Genomic DNA, 21,884 nt, shown 5'->3' on the forward strand with positions numbered 1-21,884 from the left:
TCAAGGGAGTTAACATCGCCTCATATTTGGTACAATCTGCAAACTTAGTGTGCATTCCAGTCCCGCATCCAGACACTACGTCCACATCGAACCGTTCCTTTACAAAAAGAAACCCACTTGACCCTGTAGAGAGGGGTGTGATTGAAAAGGCTTGGAGAACATCACTGCTTTTGTTGAGTTGCTTTCTAAATTTCTCAACTGTCGAATCAAAGCATAAGAACCAAATCAAAGAAACAAGGGCTTGTACATCTACCATTTTATGTCATTAGCAAAATCTATATAGGTTTTATTCTGGTTGGACCTGCAGAGCAGCCTCTGGGAGACTGCTGACCTCAAGGAGCATCACCTGGGTACATAGCTACTCCCTTGCAAAAGCAGTGCTGTGCAAATCACAGAGCATTTACAGGAAGTGGCAGCAAACTAGGAAGAGATTGCTACATTCTTTAGTTAACATTGCTTGGGAAACTGATTTCCCTCCCCAGATGGAAAACGCACAGGGACATCAAGGAGGCCAGAAGAGAGCTATCACACAGGGAAGAGGAAGCAAGGTCTAGGGAAGAAGCGATCCCCTTTAAACACGGCTTTATGTGCTTCTTTTGAGTCGAAACACCCGTGGTACAGCACCAGCAGCAAGTGCTGGACAGCAACATCTGGCTGTTCCACTGTGATGTCACTCTGATGACGGGTGGGTGTCATGGTGATGCTCGAGCATCTCCCACCAGAACGCCCAGACAGACCAGCTGGGTCTCGCTCGCTGAGTGGCAGGACGAAGACTAAGCTGGCCACTGAAATGGCTTCAGGCGGAAACTTCAGTGAAAATGAGATAAAAGAAATTAAGAGGGAGCCGCTTCCAGCAGAAACTTCACCTGTTTCTGCTCCAGACAAGCTGGTTGAATCCTCAGAGTCCCCTTCTGCTGAGCCTCTGGGTCAGCACAGAGGAGCAGCTTGTGATGGTGCTGCAGCATCAGTAAAGGAAGAAAAGGATTGGCCAGCTTCCACTGATAACTGTGAGAGCAAACCCTGCAGTTCTTCTGAGGAGAGCGCTGTCAAAGCCAACGTCTTCTCCTTCCTCAGTTTCCCAGAGAAACTGTGGCAACTAGTTGAAAGCAACGACTTTAAGACCATTTGGTGGGGTCACTGTGGAAACTGCATTGTGATTGATGAAGAAATATTTAAAGTGGAAGTGCTGGGAAGGAGCGGGCCTCAGAAAATTTTTGAGACTGGGCGTATGAAAAGTTTCATCCGTCAGCTTAACCTGTACGGATTTACCAAAATGCAACAGGACTTCCAAAGATCTGCCTCACTTCCTGAATTCCTTGCAGAAGAAGATGCGTTTTCTGCTCACAGGAAGGTACATCACTTGCTCCACACACGAACCAACACTCACAATAGTCTAGTGGGAGATATGGGCGTAGGCCTTGGCAATACAGCAGATGAGGATGACAGTAAATGTTCTAAATTTAATGTCTTTCTCAGGCTGGTGTGGAGGTATTTTTCAGGTGGCGTTGATGAGTGGTAGAAATGTGGAGACAATATATTTGGGTTATACTCAAGGAGTTTAAATTCACGGAATGGAAAGATAAATAAATCAGGCTATGATGAGTCTACTCAGTTGAATATATTCGCAAGAAATCTTGCTGTGCCATAGGTGAATTCTTTTTTCAACCGTGGGATGCATATTAGCAGTGTAGCGTTACCTACCTGTTAGTTCTACCCAGAAGCATCTGAAAAGTTATGGTATCTGGGTTTCTTGATCAATTATTTTTTATTATTTTTGGAAAATGTTAGCAACTAACTTTCCTCCTTTGCATTTTTTAGTTACTCCTCTACCACAACCCCAACTTCAAGAGAGATTCTCCCCACCTGCTCGTCAACTGCAAGCGCCGTGTTGCTCTGAAGAGGAAAGCCACGGCTGCCCATGCAACGCAGGCGGCTCTGTATGGAAACTGCCCCAGCAGCAGCCCAGGCATCCAGCATGGGTGGGGAGCAGATGCCGGGGAGGAGAAGGACGGGATGGCAGCAGCTCCAGCAGAGCACACGCAGACAGCAGCCCCCGCAGGGCCCCCACTCCCAAAGCGCCAGGCAAAAGCCACCCTCCAGGCTAGCGGTGCCCATCCAGCCTCAGGCGTGGATGCTCCCTCCCTGCCAGGCCCCGCTGCAGAGGCAGCAGGCAGGGACGAGCAACAGCCTCCAGCCTCCTCCCAGCTGCCACCACGCAGCAGCCCGAGCCCATCTGCCTCTCCTACTCCCACACGGCACTACTTTCTGCCTCTCATGGGAGCCGGCTCGGCACCTACGCACCAAAACGCGCCAGCTCCACGGATTCCCTGGGCCACCATACCTCCCTTCCGTCCATTTGCAATTCTTGGGCCGGCAGCAGCCTCTGCCACGGCCATGCCGAATCCACCCGACTGGCAGCCCTCAGCAGCCCCACACTGCCCAACTTGCACCTGCAGCCCAAACAAGGCAGCTGCAGGCGAGGGGCTGGAACCCTAGTGCAGGACCCTTTGGAGACAGTGGGGAGAGCGGCACCCAGTTACAGGTTCCTAGTTGTCCCTAGTTGTTCCTAGTTGTTCCTAGCTGTTCATAGTTCATAGGCCGATTGTTTTGAAAATAATTGTTTGTATAATAAACCTTTTACAGTTCTCCTGTGTCTTTTTATTATTATTCCTATATACATTTTTATGGTGGAATCTCAGATCGAGTTTGTATTTCATTTCTCAGAAGGAAGGAGAAGCAACTGTTCTCACATCCATGTAATGGTTTTCTCTAACGGTCAAGCTCCAGGTACTTAGCCATAGAGAGTAAAAGACTGGGTAATGTCGGCATGCTGCATGCACCGAGGATGCTCTTCCTAATGATGACTTCTGAGGGCAAGTTGAGAAAGTCTAAATAACAGCATTTTAATTACAGAAGACTCAGAAAGGGAATGTCACCTTCATAGTAGGATGAATGCTCACAAGGGGAACACTCTACATCGCCAGGCAGTAACAACCTGTGCTGTGATTTCTGAGCTAACATTCATGAGGGCGCTGAGAAATCAAGTGCTTTGGAGAGGCATCCCTGAAAAGCAAGAGAACAGAGTTCAGAAATGATGAAACTATATATATTTAAAATATTTATATTTATAGAAATGTTGGACCACTTGCCGGGTAAGGAATTGGCTGGATGGTTGCGCTCAAAGAATTGCAGTCAATGTCCAAGTGGAGAACAGTACTGAGTGGTGTTCCCCAGGGGCCAATATTGGGACCACTGCTTTTTAACATCTTTGTCAGTGCCCTGGACAGTGGGATCAAGTGCACCCGCAGTAAGTCTTCTGATGACACCAAGTTGTGTGGCGTGGCCGACACACTGGAGGGAAGGGATGCCAGCCAGGGGAACCTGGCTCAAGAGGTGGCCGGTGAGAACCTCATGGAGTTCAACAAGGCCAAGTGCAAGGTCCTGCACCTGGGCCAGGGCACTCCCAAGCACAGATATGGGCTGGGTGGAGAATGGGTTGAGGGCAGCCCTGAGGAGAAGGCCCTGGGGGTGTTGGTTGATGAGAAGCTCAACATGAGCCAGCAATGTGTGCTTAAGGCACAGAAAGCCAGCTGTATCCTGGGCTGCATCAAAAGCCGGGTGGCCAGCAGGGCGAGGGAGGTGATTCTCCCCCTCTGCTCTGCTCTCGTGAGACCCCACCTGGAGCACTGCCTTCAGCTCTGGGGCTCCCAGCACAAGAAGGACACAGAAGTATTACAGTGAGTCCAGAGGAGGGCCCCAAGGACGGATCAAGGGGCTGGAGCACCTCTCCTGTGAAGACAGGCTGAGGGAGTTGGGGTGGTTCAGCCTGGAGAAGAGAAGGCTCCAGGGAGACCTTACAGCGGCCTGCCAGTACCTGAAGGGGGCCTGCAGGAAAGCTGGGGAGGGACTCTTTGTCAGGGAGTGTAGTGACAGAACAAGGAATAATGGTTTTAAAATAAAAGAGGGTAGAATTGGATTAGCTATAAGGAGGAAATTCCTTACCGTGAGGGTGGTGAGGCACTGGCACAGGCTGCCCAGAGAAGCTGTGGATGCCCCATCCCTGGAGGTGTTCAAGGCCAGGCTGGAAGGGGCTTTGAGCAACCTGGTCTGGTGGGAGGTGTCCCTGCCCATGGCAGGGGGTTTGTTCATCGTTATAAAAGAACTGATATTGTTGTGGCTCGTTTGGAAGTAATAACAGTTATTTGTAGTAGGAATGGGAAAATAATTGGATTTTATCTACCGAAACTTGGTAATGCTTCAACTTAAATGAGTAGAGAATAAAATACAACCTAAGTACAAGCTTTTGAAGATTAACTCGTAGAGCTTAGTCATTTATGGACATCTAAGGTTGGCAGTCTTAAAGGACTTGATTTTCCACAGTTCTGTGCTTACAGTTTTCTGAGCATCCTTTTTAAGGGTTTCCAAATCGGTCACCATTTTCTAGTCACCCTTTTAAAGTTTTGACTATTTTCGTAGGAGTTAAACAATTGATTTTGTCACTAAACTTTAAAATGTAAGTGCTATGCAGTTGTTTTTTCTTCTCTCCAATCTGAAACGTACCTAAAGTTCATATACATTGCATTAGGTAAGATCGGAATAGAACTTGATGATTCCTGAAGTTTTAAGAGATGCACATTTAGATAAATCTGATTCATTAACACTTTGTTAGCCTAGAAAATGTTGTTATTTTTATTAGCTTTCGCAGGTTTGCACTCTAGTAATAGATCCACACAGAGAAGGCTTTCACAACTAGGAAATTGTTTCATGGCAAACTAGGATCTTGACAATTTGAAGACGTGTAAAGACTTCCAGAAATTGCTTTGGAATGGGTATCAGCGATCCAGGGAAGCAAGCCACTGAAGGTAGGGCATTGTATTTGAAGTCCATAACATAACGCTAGGATGATTTTATCTCCAACCCTCTCCAGAATAGGGGCAGGGGATGAGAGGGGAAGGATGCTCTCCGTGTTCTCGTTAGCAGAACTGAAATTGGATTTCACGAGCTTGAACAAAACGCTGTTCAGGGAGAACAACGGACAAACAGAATTAGATCTGCACAGGCTTGAAAAGAGTTAGTTGTTAAGAGGGGGTGACAGGAATGTCAGTTAAGAAAGGAAATAGAAGAATCTGGAGAATTCTTATATACTTGAACTTGTATTTAGTCCAGTAATGATAATTATGTTGATTAAATCTCAGTTGTATTTATGGAGAAAGTCTTTACTGAACAGTTTATCTTCGATTGCTAATGTTGCGGGGGAGGGAGGTAGAAGGAGAAGATCACTGAGTTTAGGGACTTTTATTTATCTCAGCCTACTTTTAATTTTTTTCCGTAAAATTGTACCTTGTCTGATTGTTAGGATGATGCTAAACTTAATGAGGAGTTTAAAACAAAACAAACAAACAAATAAAAAAAACTCTTTTAAATGAAATCAAATAGAAAAGACTGGAAGGAAAATGAGATCACTTTTCCCCTTTCATCTCCTTAGTTTCGTCTTATTTTCTATTTTCAGAGTACCATATTGAACTCATGTCTAGGTTCGTATAAGAACAAACTTACTGCATGCAGTTTGAGATCTTGACTGGAGTGCAGGCGGTTTGAACGAAATAACCGGTAACATCTGATTCACTCTTGATTACACATGGATTCAAATGTTGCAGCCTAACTAATTGTGCTGTTTTTACCCTGCTGGGCAGCTGAACTCCAGTACAACTGCTCTCTCACTCTCCCTCCTCATAGAAAGGGGGAGAAGAGAGTACGATGGAAAGGATGGAAAAAAGGGAGGGGGAGAGGGGAGATAAGGATAATTTAATTAAAGTGAAAAGGAAGAGGGAGAAAACAAGCAAAAGCCGCATGGAAACAACAGGGGAAGAAGGAAAAACAATTATTCTCTAATTCCCACCAATGAGCGATGCTTGGGCCCATCCTCGGAAACAGGGCCTCAGTACATATAGTGGTGGTTTGGGAGGACAGATGTCTTCATGCAGAGACACCCTCCGCCCAACCCATTCTCCTTCCCCACCTATTACTGCAGACTGTGACACTACATGCTGTGCAATATCCCTTGGGTCGGTTTAGGTCAGCTGCCCTGATGCTGTCCCCTCCCCACCTCTTGCCCACCCCCTGCCTGCTGGCTCTGGGGAGTTTGGAGGGAGTCTGGATGCTGTGCCAGCCCTGCTCAGAAATTTAAAATAAAAATAAATAAATAAATAAATAAATAAAATAAAATAAAATAAAATAAAATAAAATAAAATAAATAAAATAAAATAAAATAAAATAAATAAAATAAAATAAAATAAAATATTGGTGTGATAGCTACAAGTTGGCTGTTCTAGCTACAAGTGCAGAGCACAACCCTTATATAGGCCCCTGCAGGGAAAGTTAACTCAATCCCAGACAGACCCAGTACACTAATGTGTAGGAAGCATAGAAAAGGTATAAAGGTATAAAGGCAGAAGAGAAAAATGCAAAACAACACAGGAAAACAAGCTGAACCCTAGTTCAATCCGCTCATAGTCCAAACCTGGGAGAAAAAGAAAGAAAAAAAGAAAAATAAAAAGAACACTGGTTTAAAGCAGCAAAGGCAGGAACAAGATACAGCAGCCACACTTCTGTGAGAAATTCCATAGGCATGCAAAGAATATCAGCTCATCCTCTGACAGCCCAGTTTTGCATACTGCAATCCCAAATATGTTAGGGAAAATAAGTAAATAAATAAATAGATCATCAAACCAGCCACACACACAAAATGTACGCATGGAGGAGAAGTGGGTAAATGTGTGTCTGATGCTTTGTGAAAAACCTTTCCCTAATATCCAACCTGAATCTCCCCTGACGTGGCCTTATGCCATTCCCTAAGGTCCTATCGCTGGTCAGCAGAGAGAAGAGTCTCCCGACAGTGAATTTGTAAGATAACGCAATTGACTCGTAGTCAAACTCAGATTCCTTAACACGTTCTTTAACTCCAGCGTGTGAAGAACAGTCCTGTCGAGGCCTACTGTGGCTTGTAAGCCTGAGCAAGACTTAGGTCAGGCGCAGGAGTAGAGCACACACCCCAAGACGAGCAGAGCGGGACATGCACTTCCCTCGACCGTCTAGCAGCGCTGTGCCTGCTGCACCCCAGCATACAGTTGGCATGCTGGTGACTTATATTCAACTTGCTGCTGACCAGAACCCCCAGATCCCTTTCTGCGGGGCTGCTCTCCAGCCTCTTGTCCTACAGCCTGTACAAAGAGCCAAGGTTGCCCTGTCCCAGGTGCAGGGTCCGACACTTCCTCTTGTTGAACTTCATGTGCTTGGTGATGGCCCGGCCCTCTAACTTGTCCAGACCCCTCAGCAAGGCCTCTCTACCCTCAGCGGAGTCAGCAGCTTCTCCTGATTTAGTGTTGTCTGGAGATTTACTTAGTATGCATTTGAGTCCTGCGTGCAGATCGTTTTTAAAAACATGCAGAGAGGTGGCCCTAGAACAGAGCCCTGCGGAACCCCGCTAGTGACAGGTCACCAGACTGACATAACCCCCTTTGCTACAACCCTTTTGGCACAATCCACCAGCCAGTTGTTCACCCATCATATTATATGATGGGTGACAGACAGCAGAGAGCAGAGCTCAGCAGACAGCAGAGCTCAGCGCCTGCCCCTCCGCTCCCCTCGGGAGGGAGCTGCAGGCTGCCAGGAGGTCTCCCCTCAGCCTGCTCTGCTCTGGGCTGAGCAAACCAAGGGACCTCAGCCGCTCCTCATATGTCTTGCCCTCCAGACCTTTTACCATTTTCATAGTTTCCTTTGGACACTCTCTAATAGCTCTGTGTACTTCTTATTTTGTGGCACCCAAAACTGCACACAGTGCTTCAGGTGAAGCCAGTTCAGTGCAGAGCAGAGCAGGACAATGCTTTCCCTCAACCGGCTAGTGATGCTTTGCCTGATGCACCCCAGGGCACGGGTGGCCCTCCTGGCTGCAGGGTACACTGTTGATACATATTCAACTTGCCACTGACCACAATGCCCAGATCCCTTTCTGCAGGGCTGCTCATCCCCCACTCTGTATGTATAGGCAATGTTGCCCCCACCTAGGGGAAGAATCCATCACTTATTGCTGTTAAATTCCATACAGCACTGATTGCCCGGCACTCTAACTTGTCAAGATCTCCCCACAAGGCCTGTCTATACTCAAGGGAGTTAACATCGCCTCATATTTGGTACAATCTGCAAACTTAGTGTGCATTCCAGTCCCGCATCCAGACACTACGTCCACATCGAACCATTCCTTTACAAAAAGAAACCCACTTGACCCTGTAGAGAGGGGTGTGATTGAAAAGGCTTGGAGAACATCACTGCTTTTGTTGAGTTGCTTTCTAAATTTCTCAACTGTCGAATCAAAGCATAAGAACCAAATCAAAGAAACAAGGGCTTGTACATCTACCATTTTATGTCATTAGCAAAATCTATATAGGTTTTATTCTGGTTGGACCTGCAGAGCAGCCTCTGGGAGACTGCTGACCTCAAGGAGCATCACCTGGGTACATAGCTACTCCCTTGCAAAAGCAGTGCTGTGCAAATCACAGAGCATTTACAGGAAGTGGCAGCAAACTAGGAAGAGATTGCTACATTCTTTAGTTAACATTGCTTGGGAAACTGATTTCCCTCCCCAGATGGAAAACGCACAGGGACATCAAGGAGGCCAGAAGAGAGCTATCACACAGGGAAGAGGAAGCAAGGTCTAGGGAAGAAGCGATCCCCTTTAAACACGGCTTTATGTGCTTCTTTTGAGTCGAAACACCCGTGGTACAGCACCAGCAGCAAGTGCTGGACAGCAACATCTGGCTGTTCCACTGTGATGTCACTCTGATGACGGGTGGGTGTCATGGTGATGCTCGAGCATCTCCCACCACAACGCCCAGACAGACCAGCTGGGTCTCGCTCGCTGAGTGGCAGGACGAAGACTAAGCTGGCCACTGAAATGGCTTCAGGCGGAAACTTCAGTGAAAATGAGATAAAAGAAATTAAGAGGGAGCCGCTTCCAGCAGAAACTTCACCTGTTTCTGCTCCAGACAAGCTGGTTGAATCCTCAGAGTCCCCTTCTGCTGAGCCTCTGGGTCAGCACAGAGGAGCAGCTTGTGATGGTGCTGCAGCATCAGTAAAGGAAGAAAAGGATTGGCCAGCTTCCACTGATAACTGTGAGAGCAAACCCTGCAGTTCTTCTGAGGAGAGCGCTGTCAAAGCCAACGTCTTCTCCTTCCTCAGTTTCCCAGAGAAACTGTGGCAACTAGTTGAAAGCAACGACTTTAAGACCATTTGGTGGGGTCACTGTGGAAACTGCATTGTGATTGATGAAGAAATATTTAAAGTGGAAGTGCTGGGAAGGAGCGGGCCTCAGAAAATTTTTGAGACTGGGCGTATGAAAAGTTTCATCCGTCAGCTTAACCTGTACGGATTCACCAAAATGCAACAGGACTTCCAAAGATCTGCCTCACTTCCTGAATTCCTTGCAGAAGAAGATGCGTTTTCTGCTCACAGGAAGGTACATCACTTGCTCCACACACGAACCAACACACAATATTCTAGTGGGAGATATGGGCGTAGGCCTTGGCAATACAGCAGATGAGGATGACAGTAAATGTTCTAAATTTAATGTCTTTCTCAGGCTGGTGTGGAGGTATTTTTCAGGTGGCGTTGATGAGTGGTAGAAATGTGGAGACAATATATTTGGGTTATACTCAAGGAGTTTAAATTCATGGAATGGAAAGATAAATAAATCAGGCTATGATGAGTCTACTCAGTTGAATATATTCGCAAGAAATCTTGCTGTGCCATAGGTGAATTCTTTTTTCAACCGTGGGATGCATATTAGCAGTGTAGCGTTACCTACCTGTTAGTTCTACCCAGAAGCATCTGAAAAGTTACGGTATCTGGGTTTCTTGATCAATTATTTTTTATTATTTTTGGAAAATGTTAGCAACTAACTTTCCTCCTTTGCATTTTTTAGTTACTCCTCTACCACAACCCCAACTTCAAGAGAGATTCTCCCCACCTGCTCGTCAACTGCAAGCGCCGTGTTGCTCTGAAGAGGAAAGCCACGGCTGCCCATGCAACGCAGGCGGCTCTGTATGGAAACTGCCCCAGCAGCAGCCCAGGCATCCAGCATGGGTGGGGAGCAGATGCCGGGGAGGAGAAGGACGGGATGGCAGCAGCTCCAGCAGAGCACACGCAGACAGCAGCCCCCGCAGGGCCCCCACTCCCAAAGCGCCAGGCAAAAGCCACCCTCCAGGCTAGCGGTGCCCATCCAGCCTCAGGCGTGGATGCTCCCTCCCTGCCAGGCCCCGCTGCAGAGGCAGCAGGCAGGGACGAGCAACAGCCTCCAGCCTCCTCCCAGCTGCCACCACGCAGCAGCCCGAGCCCATCTGCCACTCCTACTCCCACACGGCACTACTTTCTGCCTCTCATGGGAGCCGGCTCGGCACCTACGCACCAAAACGCGCCAGCTCCACGGATTCCCTGGGCCACCATACCTCCCTTCCGTCCTTTTGCAATTCTTGGGCCGGCAGCAGCCGCTGCCACGGCCATGCCGAATCCACCCGACTGGCAGCCCTCAGCAGCCCCACACTGCCCAACTTGCACCTGCAGCCCAAACAAGGCAGCTGCAGGCAATGGGCTGGAACCCTAGTGCAGGACCCTTTGGAGACAGTGGGGAGAGCGGCACCCAGTTACAGGTTCCTAGTTGTCCCTAGTTGTTCCTAGTTGTTCATAGCTGTTCATAGTTCATAGGCCGATTGTTTTGAAAATAATTGTTTGTATAATAAACCTTTTACAGTTCTCCTGTGTCTTTTTATTATTATTCCTATATACATTTTTATGGTGGAATCTCAGATCGAGTTTGTATTTCATTTCTCAGAAGGAAGGAGAAGCAACTGTTCTCACATCCATGTAATGGTTTTCTCTAACGGTCAAGCTCCAGGTACTTAGCCATAGAGAGTAAAAGACTGGGTAATGTCGGCATGCTGCATGCACCGAGGATGCTCTTCCTAATAATGACTTCTGAGGGCAAGTTGAGAAAGTCTAAGTAACAGCATTTTAATTACAGAAGACTCAGAAAGGGAATGTCACCTTCATAGTAGGATGAATGCTCACAAGGGGAACACTCTACATCGCCAGGCAGTAACAACCTGTGCTGTGATTTCTGAGCTAACATTCATGAGGGCGCTGAGAAATCAAGTGCTTTGGAGAGGCATCCCTGAAAAGCAAGAGAACAGAGTTCAGAAATGATGAAACTATGTATATTTAAAATATTTATATTTATAGAAATGTTGGACCACTTGCCGGGTAAGGAATTGGCTGGATGGTTGCGCTCAAAGAATTGCAGTCAATGTCCAAGTGGAGAACAGTACTGAGTGGTGTTCCTCAGGGGCCAATATTGGGACCACTGCTTTTTAACATCTTTGTCAGTGCCCTGGACAGTGGGATCAAGTGCACCCGCAGTAAGTCTTCTGATGACACCAAGTTGTGTGGCGTGGTCGACACACTGGAGGGAAGGGATGCCAGCCAGGGGAACCTGGCTCAAGAGGTGGGCCGGTGAGAACCTCATGGAGTTCAACAAGGCCAAGTGCAAGGTCCTGCACCTGGGCCAGGGCACTCCCAAGCACAGATATGGGCTGGGTGGAGAATGGGTTGAGGGCAGCCCTGAGGAGAAGGCCCTGGGGGTGTTGGTTGATGAGAAGCTCAACATGAGCCAGCAATGTGTGCTTAAGGCACAGAAAGCCAGCTGTATCCTGGGCTGCATCAAAAGCAGGGTGGCCAGCAGGGCGAGGGAGGTGATTCTCCCCCTCTGCTCTGCTCTCGTGAGACCCCACCTGGAGCACTGCCTTCAGCTCTGGGGCTCCCAGCACAAGAAGGACACAGAAGTGTTACAGTGAGTCCAGAGGAGGGCCCCAAGGACGGATCAAGGGGCTGGAGCACCTCTCCTGTGAAGACAGGCTGAGGGAGTTGGGGTTGTTCAGCCTGGAGAAGAGATGGCTCTGGGGAGACCTTACAGCGGCCTGCCAGTACCTAAAGGGGGCCTGCAGGAAAGCTGGGGAGGGACTCTTTGTCAGGGAGTGTAGTGATAGAACAAGGAATAATGGTTTTAAACTGAAAGAGGGTAGATTTAGATTAGACATTAGGAAGAAATTCTTTACTCAGAGGGTGGTGAGGCACTGGCACAGGCTGCCCAGAGAAGCTGTGGATGCCCCATCCCTGGAGGTGTCAAGGCCAGGCTGGAAGGGGCTTTGAGCAACCTGGTCTGGTGGGAGGTGTCTCTGCCCATGGCAGGGTGGTTGGAATTAGATGAGCTTTAAGGTCCCTTCCAACACAAACCATTCTGTGACTCTATGATTCAGAATCTAGTAGTAAACATATTCATAGCAAAGCACTTAATTTGAAACATGCAGTGGAAGTGGGTTCTTAAAAGTATTTTTACCTAACTTAGAAAATTTCCCCTTTTTTAAAATTACTTAACAAGTCATCAGTAAAGTTATGACTTACTCTCCCAAAGACCACACAATTGCATCAAATGTCCTTTTAGCTTACTAGGGAACCATTTCTCTGCCAGAGAAAAATATAGCTGGGGTATCAGAGTTAAATTTTCCATTAATTCCGTTTTCTCTTTGGCTAGGCAGCCAGAGTTTGGATTTAGCATATATTGAAATTTCTGGCACCTTAACTTATCCTGCAAAGCGGTTACCAGACTGGACTCATTCATTAGGACATTCAGCTATAATTAATCACTGCTCAGGTTTCACCCTCTGCTTCACAACAAAGCCAGATAAATCCTCCTGCTGAATTAAAGATCATTTTTTTCTTGTGTTTTGGCACACATCTGACTGGCAGTTCAGAAGCACGTCTGAACTGTCAGTAACTACAGAGTATGCAACAAAATAGAGCTGGGGCAAGAACAGTACCTTTAACAAGACTGGCAGAGGGACTCTTAGAAGACTAAGAGCTTCTGTTAACCCTCAATAGTTTCAACTTAATTTTGATTAGCCCCTTTATAGGTAGCACTTTGATATGATGTTACCTTCTTGTTTGCTGCCTGCACATTTCAGGGTGAGCAGTTTTTGAAGTGACAAGAATATAGGATGTATCCTGTCCTAGTCTTTAATAGTGTCTTCAAAACTTATTTCTGATGGAGTTACCTATTAAACAGTGTTCATTGACACTGTCTTTCAGGCCCAATGCTCTCCTATTTAAGAGTTAATATATTATTAATTTAAATGTTCTGGGAGCTGACTACATGCAACCCAAACATAAAATGAAGATTTTTCTGGTCCCAAAGACGGTGTTAACATTTTTGCCCCTTAAAGTTCTGCAACTACAGTTCACTTTATTTTTTTTGCACGAGATGTCATCTGCATTCCACAAACATGAAAAGTCAAGTTCTCTTGCGCTAGGAGTGAAGTTGCACATTTTGAGTGCTCAAAGACCATTCTGCTGTTATATGTGGTCCTCATCTTTACTTTCCACAACCCCAGATACCTGTAGAACCAAGCTGACAGCCTGATCAACGCACTACTTTAAATCAAATAATTTTTCTGGGATACTTTTCAGACAAAGTTACATTTGCACAAGGCTCAACTTTACTGCAAGAGCTGATTGGCAAAAGACAAATGTGAAATTGTATCCGTGGTGAACTAATCAAAGCCACACAGCAAAAGAGCAAACACAGCCTGCAGCCCTTCTGTGCACTCACCACATCTCACTTTCAGTGCCGAGACGCAGACTCCAGTTTCCTAAAGGAAGCTGCATACCAGTCCATAACTTGCAAATGTGTCTGCCAGTGAGACACTGGAGTCCAAGCCTTTCACAACCCTCACAACAGTAGAGGTTATAATACACAGCGTCTCGCAGTCAGACCAAGTAACATCCTCTACCACATTAATACTGACTTGTCTTATTTTCAACAAACTGCTATGTTGCAAAATAAAGATTAACTCTTCATACAGCTACTCAGAAGTTTCCATGTGACAGGCGGAAACACAAGATTATTCTTTTACTTGGCATGCAGTAAAAACAGGAGTTCTGCAGCACGAGGTGTAGAAGAAGTTTGTTGATAAAGAATTATGATGATGATCATTTTCCCATGCTCACTGAACAAGCTGGTTTCTCTACAGAAGGAAATTCGCTTAAAATATGCAAGTTTACTATTGTAGTCAGATTGATGTAATTCCCTGTGAGGCCAAATTCGGATTCAATTGGTACATCTTACACTGCTGACCCAAAAGTCTTTTAGTGACATAATGTTTTTTCCATCTACGAAGTGTCCAAGAAATGAGAGGTATATAAAACATTTGACTGTTTTCCCCACAGTGTTCACATAGATTCTCTTTTTCTGGAGGTCATAAACTAGCTGGTTTTGGATTGAATATAAACATCACAGATATGCAATCATTAAAAATTCCATCCAAATCCTCATTCTGGATTTAGTGTTTATACCACAAATAGCCACCACATGTAACATGGACAACTCAGAATTGCCAGTGTGGCGTCTTCACACCATCCAACAGTCCTCACAAGATCCTTCACCAAACAGTTCAACACACAAACCAGAAGAACACAAGCACCCTCATCCTTAAGCTCCTTCTTAACATAATGAAATATCCTACTGTATACCACTTGGAGGGACCATATCATCATCCTTTAGCAGGATCTGAGAATGGCTTCAATTTCAGGCAACTAAATCACTTCAGTGTTCTTTGCCTAAGTATCTTTATGCATGTATGTATGTATCTACCTACATGTATGGATGGGGTGTGTGCCTGTGCCTGTATTTATGTACACACTAAATCTAAACTTTTAACTTTGAAATTGACTGATAGGTAGCTGCAGTAGACCTTGTACGGTGCACACTTGTTGCTTCATAGCTGGACTGTACCTGGCATACATTCTTTTTCCCCAGGATGACTAAAGTGACTTTGACACAGCCAATGGGGCTTGTGATACTGCACTTACTCTGGGTGGGACAGTCTGCAGGGCTGTGATATAGTTCTCCAGAGCAATGCGGCGACGGTCATTCAGCATGGCTTCCACCCGTGCCATGTGAGTCTCCACCAGCTGTTGTCTTTCATTTGCTGCTTCTTGTTCCAGTGATTCCACTTTCTCCTGGAAATGCTGAAAAAACACCCATCACAACAGGAACAGTGAAGACATCAGCAGACAAGCGCAGATGTGAAAACCTTTGCCTGCAAATCACCAGTATGCTTCCCCATGACAGTCTGCCTTGGCTTCCAGAATCTCTGTACTGAATGCACTGTTTATTGATTTCAGCAGGAACCGCTGATGTCCTCTATTCCTGAACACCTGGTCACATTTTATTAATCAAATATTCCTTACATGTTCAGCACAACCACCAGTGAATCCTTCATTTGACCCCTCGGACTGTTCAACACTAAGTAATTCAGTCTAGAAAAAGGTGGGAGTTTGGCAAGCACTCTCCCCCTGCAATCATGAAGGCTTTCCACGTACCAAAGTGACTTTACAAACAAAACTACCTGGTGGGGAAAAAAAAAAAAAAATTCAAGCCATACAGAGTCACTATAATTGCTTACAAACTGGCCATCAGGAAGAAAAAATGAGCTCAAACTCATTCCAGTAAAGGAAAAGTTTCACTGGGCAAAATATACAGAGTGCAATGTTGTGGGATTTAATATGCAATGCAGTCTGGTTCTCAGTGTTACCTTTTCATAATTTTGCACTGAATTCCTCCTAGCAGTACTGAATAATACCTAACATTGCCACAGTGGGTTTCAAGGAGTGTCTGGCTTGTCAGAAATTTTGAATTATAATATTATTTTGATAAAAGAATTTCTGACTGAGGGTTTCTTTCAGATAAAGTTGATGGTGATTCCTTCCTTAAATCACATTTTTCATCTCTGCTTTGAGATTAGGTCCTGAAGCTTACTAGTTTATCACACCCTAAATTTTGAGAAGGACTCACAGGAACTGAGTTTTCAGTTCTCACTGATGGCAAATCGAAATTCAAGTCAAATTCTCTCTCTCTACATACACACTAGTCATCAACTCACTAGTTCTGCACTTCTGTTCCAGAGACTGGCTGCTAAATACAGAGACACCCAGCAGCCTCTAACAGCTGGAAACAAAGATAGCAACAGCAAGAGCAGAAAATAACATTAAATTCCCATATAATTATGTTTTAAAATTATACCACCACTCACATCCATTGTATTTCAACTGCAGCCCCAGCTGTAAGGTTGCAGTAGCATTCTCCTTTACCTGGATAACAGCTTTCTTGTCAGCCTTTGGCAAGTTCTTTGCTTGGCGTTCTGCTTCTTCCCATTCTCTCATGACCTAACAAAGAAAACACGGAGTGTGACTTTCAAATTTTCCTCTCTTGTCTCAGGGCCCAGAAACAGCCAAGCACTGTAGCTCAGACAATCATCTTTTTATATTCCTCCCCTCCTTTTATCTCTTTAAAAAAGCAGTTACAACATTTAACAAAGGCAGAATCCTGTTATTAAATTAAACAAGAACTGAACCACTGTGTCTGAACATTGTACCAAGCTCTTATGAAACTTCATGGTGAAGCAACACAGCAGTCAACCAACCCTCAAGCAAAGGAAGTGGAAGCCTCTACAGTGGACACACCAACCCCTCTTCATCTCAGACAAAAAGGAAAATGTTTCCATCTTAGTGTACGTCCTTGGTCAAAAGAAGCAAATTTCTGCTCATCTTAAATGACTTTTCTGGGGGGAGGGAGGTGGGAGGAATCACATTTTTTTTAGATTTATTTGGACTATATCACTGGCCTTTGAGTGGGACAGATCAGGAATTACATACAATTTGTGCTAGTCTGTTCAACAATAGGTGCCAAGCATTTCGAGAACTGAATATACTTTTGTCTCAAGTACAACACAGACAGAAAAGATAATCTAGAAGAACTTTCAGTGTTATTCCTTTCAGCAATACACGAGGCCACATCCTGCATAACAGAGGGCAGTATTTCAATAACCTGGAAATGAGTTACTCTCAATTAGGCATTCATGACATCTGAAACCTTCTCATGGTCTTATTTACGGACTTTCCTCTCTTCATAACTGGCACATACTCCTCACGCATACTCCTCAGATAATACTTTTATGGAGTAATTGCTGTTGCCAAATGCAGTGTACACAAATATGACTTGTTTATTTGCAAGATTAGCACAACGTCAGAAAACAAAAGAAACCTATAAGCAATTCCTCAAAACACACATTTCCCACATTTCCTCTTCTTTCTCACCCAAAACCATACTTTCATACCATTTATAACAGAAATTCTCAAACATACCCTTTCTAAAGGGGATTTAAGAAAAGCTCAGAGCTCATACGTACAACTGAAATTTCACCAGGATAAATACCAAAGGCAAAGTATATCTGCTGTGTCTCACGTCTGCTAGTTGAGCCTCAACCACTCAGCTCCTGCCTCAAGCTCCCTAGTTTTCCAACGTGCTGGACATCATTAATCAGATTCTTTCCTGGACACGTTGGAGAGTGCTGGTGGTGCCTGTGCCATTTTACAAAACCTAAAGGCTCAAAGGAGGCTTTTACAAGTCCCATTTCCTGAAATGTAATCCCCTCTCAGTCCTATTTGGTTGTAGACCCTAACAAATAATCAGCATACAGACAATGGCACTCAATACTGACTTTATATGTGAGATCTTATTGTCAAGTTTTCAGCTTTCTTTTGACTCAAACCTTGGGAATTTATTTCAAGACAGCAATAAAGCAGTCATAGTAAAAACAGGCCAGCATACTACCAGTGCAATTATTTTTCAGTACGAAACTCTGGCCTCAATAATGGCTCAAATGAGTGGAGAGAGATTTGGATAGGCAAATGTGATTCTCAAAACTTTTATGTAGGAAATGGTTTTGTCTACCTCTGGGCTTCAGCAGCAGCATGGTTAGACAGCAGTTGCTGTAAGTACAAAGGCCTGAAATCACTTAGGACTTAAGTTTCAGCTTACAGTTCCCAGAAAAAAGATGAGTGAAGTTAAGATTGTGATTTCTAAGAATTATAATACAGCCTAAAAATACCTCTTCAATCTATGTAATCTTTTAATCAGATAAATACATACCAATGTGTAAATTGTACCTAAGCTCTCATGAGGTGAGAAACCAAAATTTACAAGAAGACATGAAAATTCATCTGCAAAGAGTTGTAGTAAGCAGCTTACAAAAAGAGGATGTGCTGTGCTGTGCACTCAATTTATAGGTTGAACCATCTCTGTTACTTTCTTAGTGCACAAAAGATTGTACTGCTTCTCCAACAAAGCGGTACTAAAGAACACGAAATGACAATGCCATTTAGAACACTGTGATGTGTTCTTGAAAAAAAAACAACACCCAACTTACTAGTGTTCAGAGTGCTGCTCTATATTAAGTGCACATAGGTATTCATCTCTTAATAGTGCACTTAGGCCATATGATTAAGGTGGCCTAGAAAATGTAACTCATAGACACAGGCAGCATCTTTCTAGAGAACTGGAATGTCAATAGCGCCAGGGTGTGAGCATTACAGAAGACCCACAAACCATGGCATTAATTCAAGTGCTAAACTACAATGATACGTGTTAAAGCTTGAGCATTGACCTAGATTGGCAAGTTTATGATTCTCTTCTCCCGCCCCTCCTTTTATGCCTTCAAATCACATCTCTGACATCTGCTTAATACTCTTTTTCACTATGAATGAGCAGTCAATGGGTTTTCAGAACAACAGCTCCTTGCAATTTTATCCCCAAACTAATCTTGAAAAATTTAAAGGCAAAGACACTCTGCTAATCCATATGATGAAAACTAGTATTGTGGGTAACAGGATAAAGAGACCTTTGACTAGATCAGGTCTCTCTGCCTATTTTATTTCTTCAAGTCTTTTAAAGCATTGAAGGTGGGATGACAAACCGAAAGGCTACACAGGTAGCTGGGAGGAATGCAAACTAAGGGATTCAGAGTCCAGTTCAAGTATGAGAGCGAATGGCTTGTGAAGAAAAAAAGAAGAAAAAACAAACAAACCAGAGTGACATGGCTGTTTTCAGAAACAATATTAATTGTAAAGATTGCAGAAACTCTGCTTTGAGCGTTGTTTTTTTGCAGTTGGGAAGATTTCAATGGTTGAAAGGGGTGTGGGTGGGGTAAGAGCGTGTGGGTGTGCTCTAACTGGGGACGTAGCTGCCCTACAACTACATATGGGCAGTTCCTACCACCAAGAGAAAAGTTGGGCTCTCACTGAAGGCCAGACCTTCACAGAATTATGAGAGATTAACAAATGTATGACAGTACTCTGTGGGAAACCAACAAGCAGAAAGAAAACAAAGAAAATTAATTTGCCAGATATGTATGTGCAGAGAAAGGCTGAACTTGTCCACTGTGCAGTTATAAACCTATTCTCCTTTACAGAAAGCACAGACCTATCAAAGCCACACAGATTTATGGCTTTTCAAGGCTTGGCTGCTTTATGCCAGGAAAATGACAAGTTCTGGTTGAGATTTAAGAAGCAAGCTGTTTCAAAGTCAAACTTCTTCAGAACTCAGGACTTACTGCCTTGCAGACTCCTTTTGAAATCGGGCTGTAGGGGACAGCAAGAGGGAAAAAGGAAGCAAGGAAAGTGTCATTCATTATTAAGAGCAATGCTAAGTACAAAAATCTCATTACACTGAAACCAGCAAAATTTATTCCCATTTTTTTATGCTGGTGCACAGAAGCACATCTGCAAGGAAAGAACTTAGACATTTGGGTTACACCAATCACATCAGCAGAGGTGTTTGACTGAAGGCCTGCATAGATAGAATGTCAAAGTCATCACAATATGATGACTACTTTCGTCGAGGGCTTCTCTTTCACATTTAAGTCTTGACCTTTTTTCTGGTAATAACATCATTAAATCTCTTCAAAGAACCCTGAATGTAACTGAGGGGGGTAACTACTACTAAGCTGACAGCTCTACAGAAGTAAAGAGCCCTCACACGCACTAACAGAGACAGTGTAATCCAGGGAGTATGGTACTGTTGGTACTAACAAACCAGCAGACCTCTCAAGGATGCTGGAACAAGCAGCATACAATGATCCAAAGTGGTGGTGAACAGCCAGCCAACTCTTGTTACCCACGTCTGCTTACAGATGAACACTATCAGCTACTATGGGTTTGTTGATGTGACCCTACCTGATGACTATAAGAAAGAAAAGAGCTTTGATATCCCTCTGGCACCCCTCCAAATTATGCACTGATGGGTGTCACCCTTGGTATGAGAGAGGAGGGATGCTTTATACTATGTAAGAAACTTTCTTCTCCTCTCACAGTTACTAAGGGAGACTTCTTCCTATAACGTTGTGAAATGTATGTACATTGTATTGCATACAGGTTGTGAGGGGGGAAATTGAAAGTAAGCAAACCCTGATTAACTGAAACTGTATTCAATGTATGGAAAATATCTTCTGAGTTGCTTAGAGGACTAATCTTCCTCTCCCAGGAGTCTAGACACAGACCATGCATTTTAATGTACATTATTTGATGACTAACAGGATCAAACACTTTGTTTTAGATGCATTTTGTGTTTCATTTTTAAAACTATGCTCTCATCACAGAAATAAACTAAAAATCTTGAACACAACACTAGCTCTCACTCTCAAGTTCAAGCTGGTTGAGGACTGCAGTATTTTCAGATACTTGCCTTGGAAATGAACTTCCAAGAAGCACGACTATTCCGGGAGACAAGGTATCATTAAGTTCCTGTCATAAGTACTGTGCACAGTATGATACCCAAAACATTGTCAACAGCCATGGGAAAAATAAATATAAGACACCAGGACATCTCAAGATGTTTTAAGGAAAAAATGTGTAAATGTACTGCTTTTTTGAGTAAGGTTCAGTATCTGGTTTCTCCAGGCTATTTAGCAGCAAGTATTTAAGTGAGGGAACTGTACAAAAGTTAAGGACCTGGAAAGAGAGAAAGGGGAATTGTACCAAAACAGGAAACAACTAGGGCAGCCTGAGATAAATTAGCATATTTTCTCCCTGTTACATCGGAGAACAGCAAACATGTAAAGATTGCACATGAATGGCTAGCCTGTTTGCATGGGAACGCAGTTTTGCTGTTATTTAGAGTAGCATTACTTAGGAAAGGTTAAAAATTGTATGATAACGTAATGCTCTTTTTACAGCACTGCCTTGGAAAGATTGTAAGACTTGTTCCTCCAGATGCTGTGCAGATGTAAAGGCACAAAAAACCTTCACGTCTGAAGTCTGCAGGCATGGACACTTAAGAGCAGAAGGGCCTAAAACTGTGTGAGGTAGAGGTGCATCAGGTCATTGTACAAGAAGAGCATAGACATCCCTAGTAAGAAAGTCTGAGGAGCTGTGAACGATGAACCAACCTGACCATGCACAGAAGCAGGGTCTCTTCTCTGCCTGTGTATTTTTATGCAAGGGGAGAAGAAACAAGAGTTGTGACAATTTCATGCTGAACAACGGGAAAACTCAAGAAGGGAATACACAAAAAATTTGCATTTGCCATGATGACATGCTTCAGTTAAAATATTTAATCTCAATTTATTTTTTAAATACTATGCTTTCCTACTTCTTAGATGATTAGGCTTGATAAGTGAGCTAGAAAGCATGGTTTTTTTCATAATTAACTGTTACAAAATAAAGTGTGCATTAAATCAGTACTGTTTTAAAACCAGCTCATTTATTAAATAAATATCTGTATTTAGTTAATAACTGATTTACTTCTGATTATGTCATTTATCAAGATTAATGAAAGACTTGATCATTTCATAAAAACTGATCATCCGCTAAGACATGATCATTTGCTCTCTTTTAATAAAAGAAAAAAGGGCATTTCTGCTCCTTTATTACCCCCCATTTTTCAGCTT

At 44.1% G+C, this 21,884-nt stretch overlaps 1 protein-coding gene and 1 long non-coding RNA gene across 5 annotated transcripts in view; both read right to left on the reverse strand.

The window, feature by feature from the left end:
* Positions 1–21,884, reverse strand: part of APP (amyloid beta precursor protein) — a 244,534-nt gene that overhangs the window by 71,996 nt on the left and 150,654 nt on the right. For all 4 annotated transcript variants that reach the window (XM_080573113.1, XM_080573114.1, XM_080573112.1 and 1 more), the window contains 2 exons: positions 16,252–16,326; positions 14,971–15,129 (listed from right to left, as the gene is read on the reverse strand). In XM_080573113.1, coding sequence (XP_080429239.1) covers positions 14,971–15,129; positions 16,252–16,326 — 234 coding nt within the window. The remainder of the gene's footprint in view (positions 1–14,970; positions 15,130–16,251; positions 16,327–21,884) is intronic.
* Positions 16,687–20,185, reverse strand: LOC308185341. Its single transcript, XR_013943311.1, has 2 exons — positions 20,060–20,185; positions 16,687–19,919 (listed from the first exon to the last, which is right to left on the reverse strand). It is a non-coding gene; the product is annotated as an uncharacterized lncRNA (long non-coding RNA).

The sequence above is a fragment of the Anser brachyrhynchus genome (assembly GCF_964034855.1).
Source record: "Anser brachyrhynchus genome assembly, chromosome: 1".
Lineage (NCBI taxonomy): Eukaryota > Metazoa > Chordata > Aves > Anseriformes > Anatidae > Anser > Anser brachyrhynchus.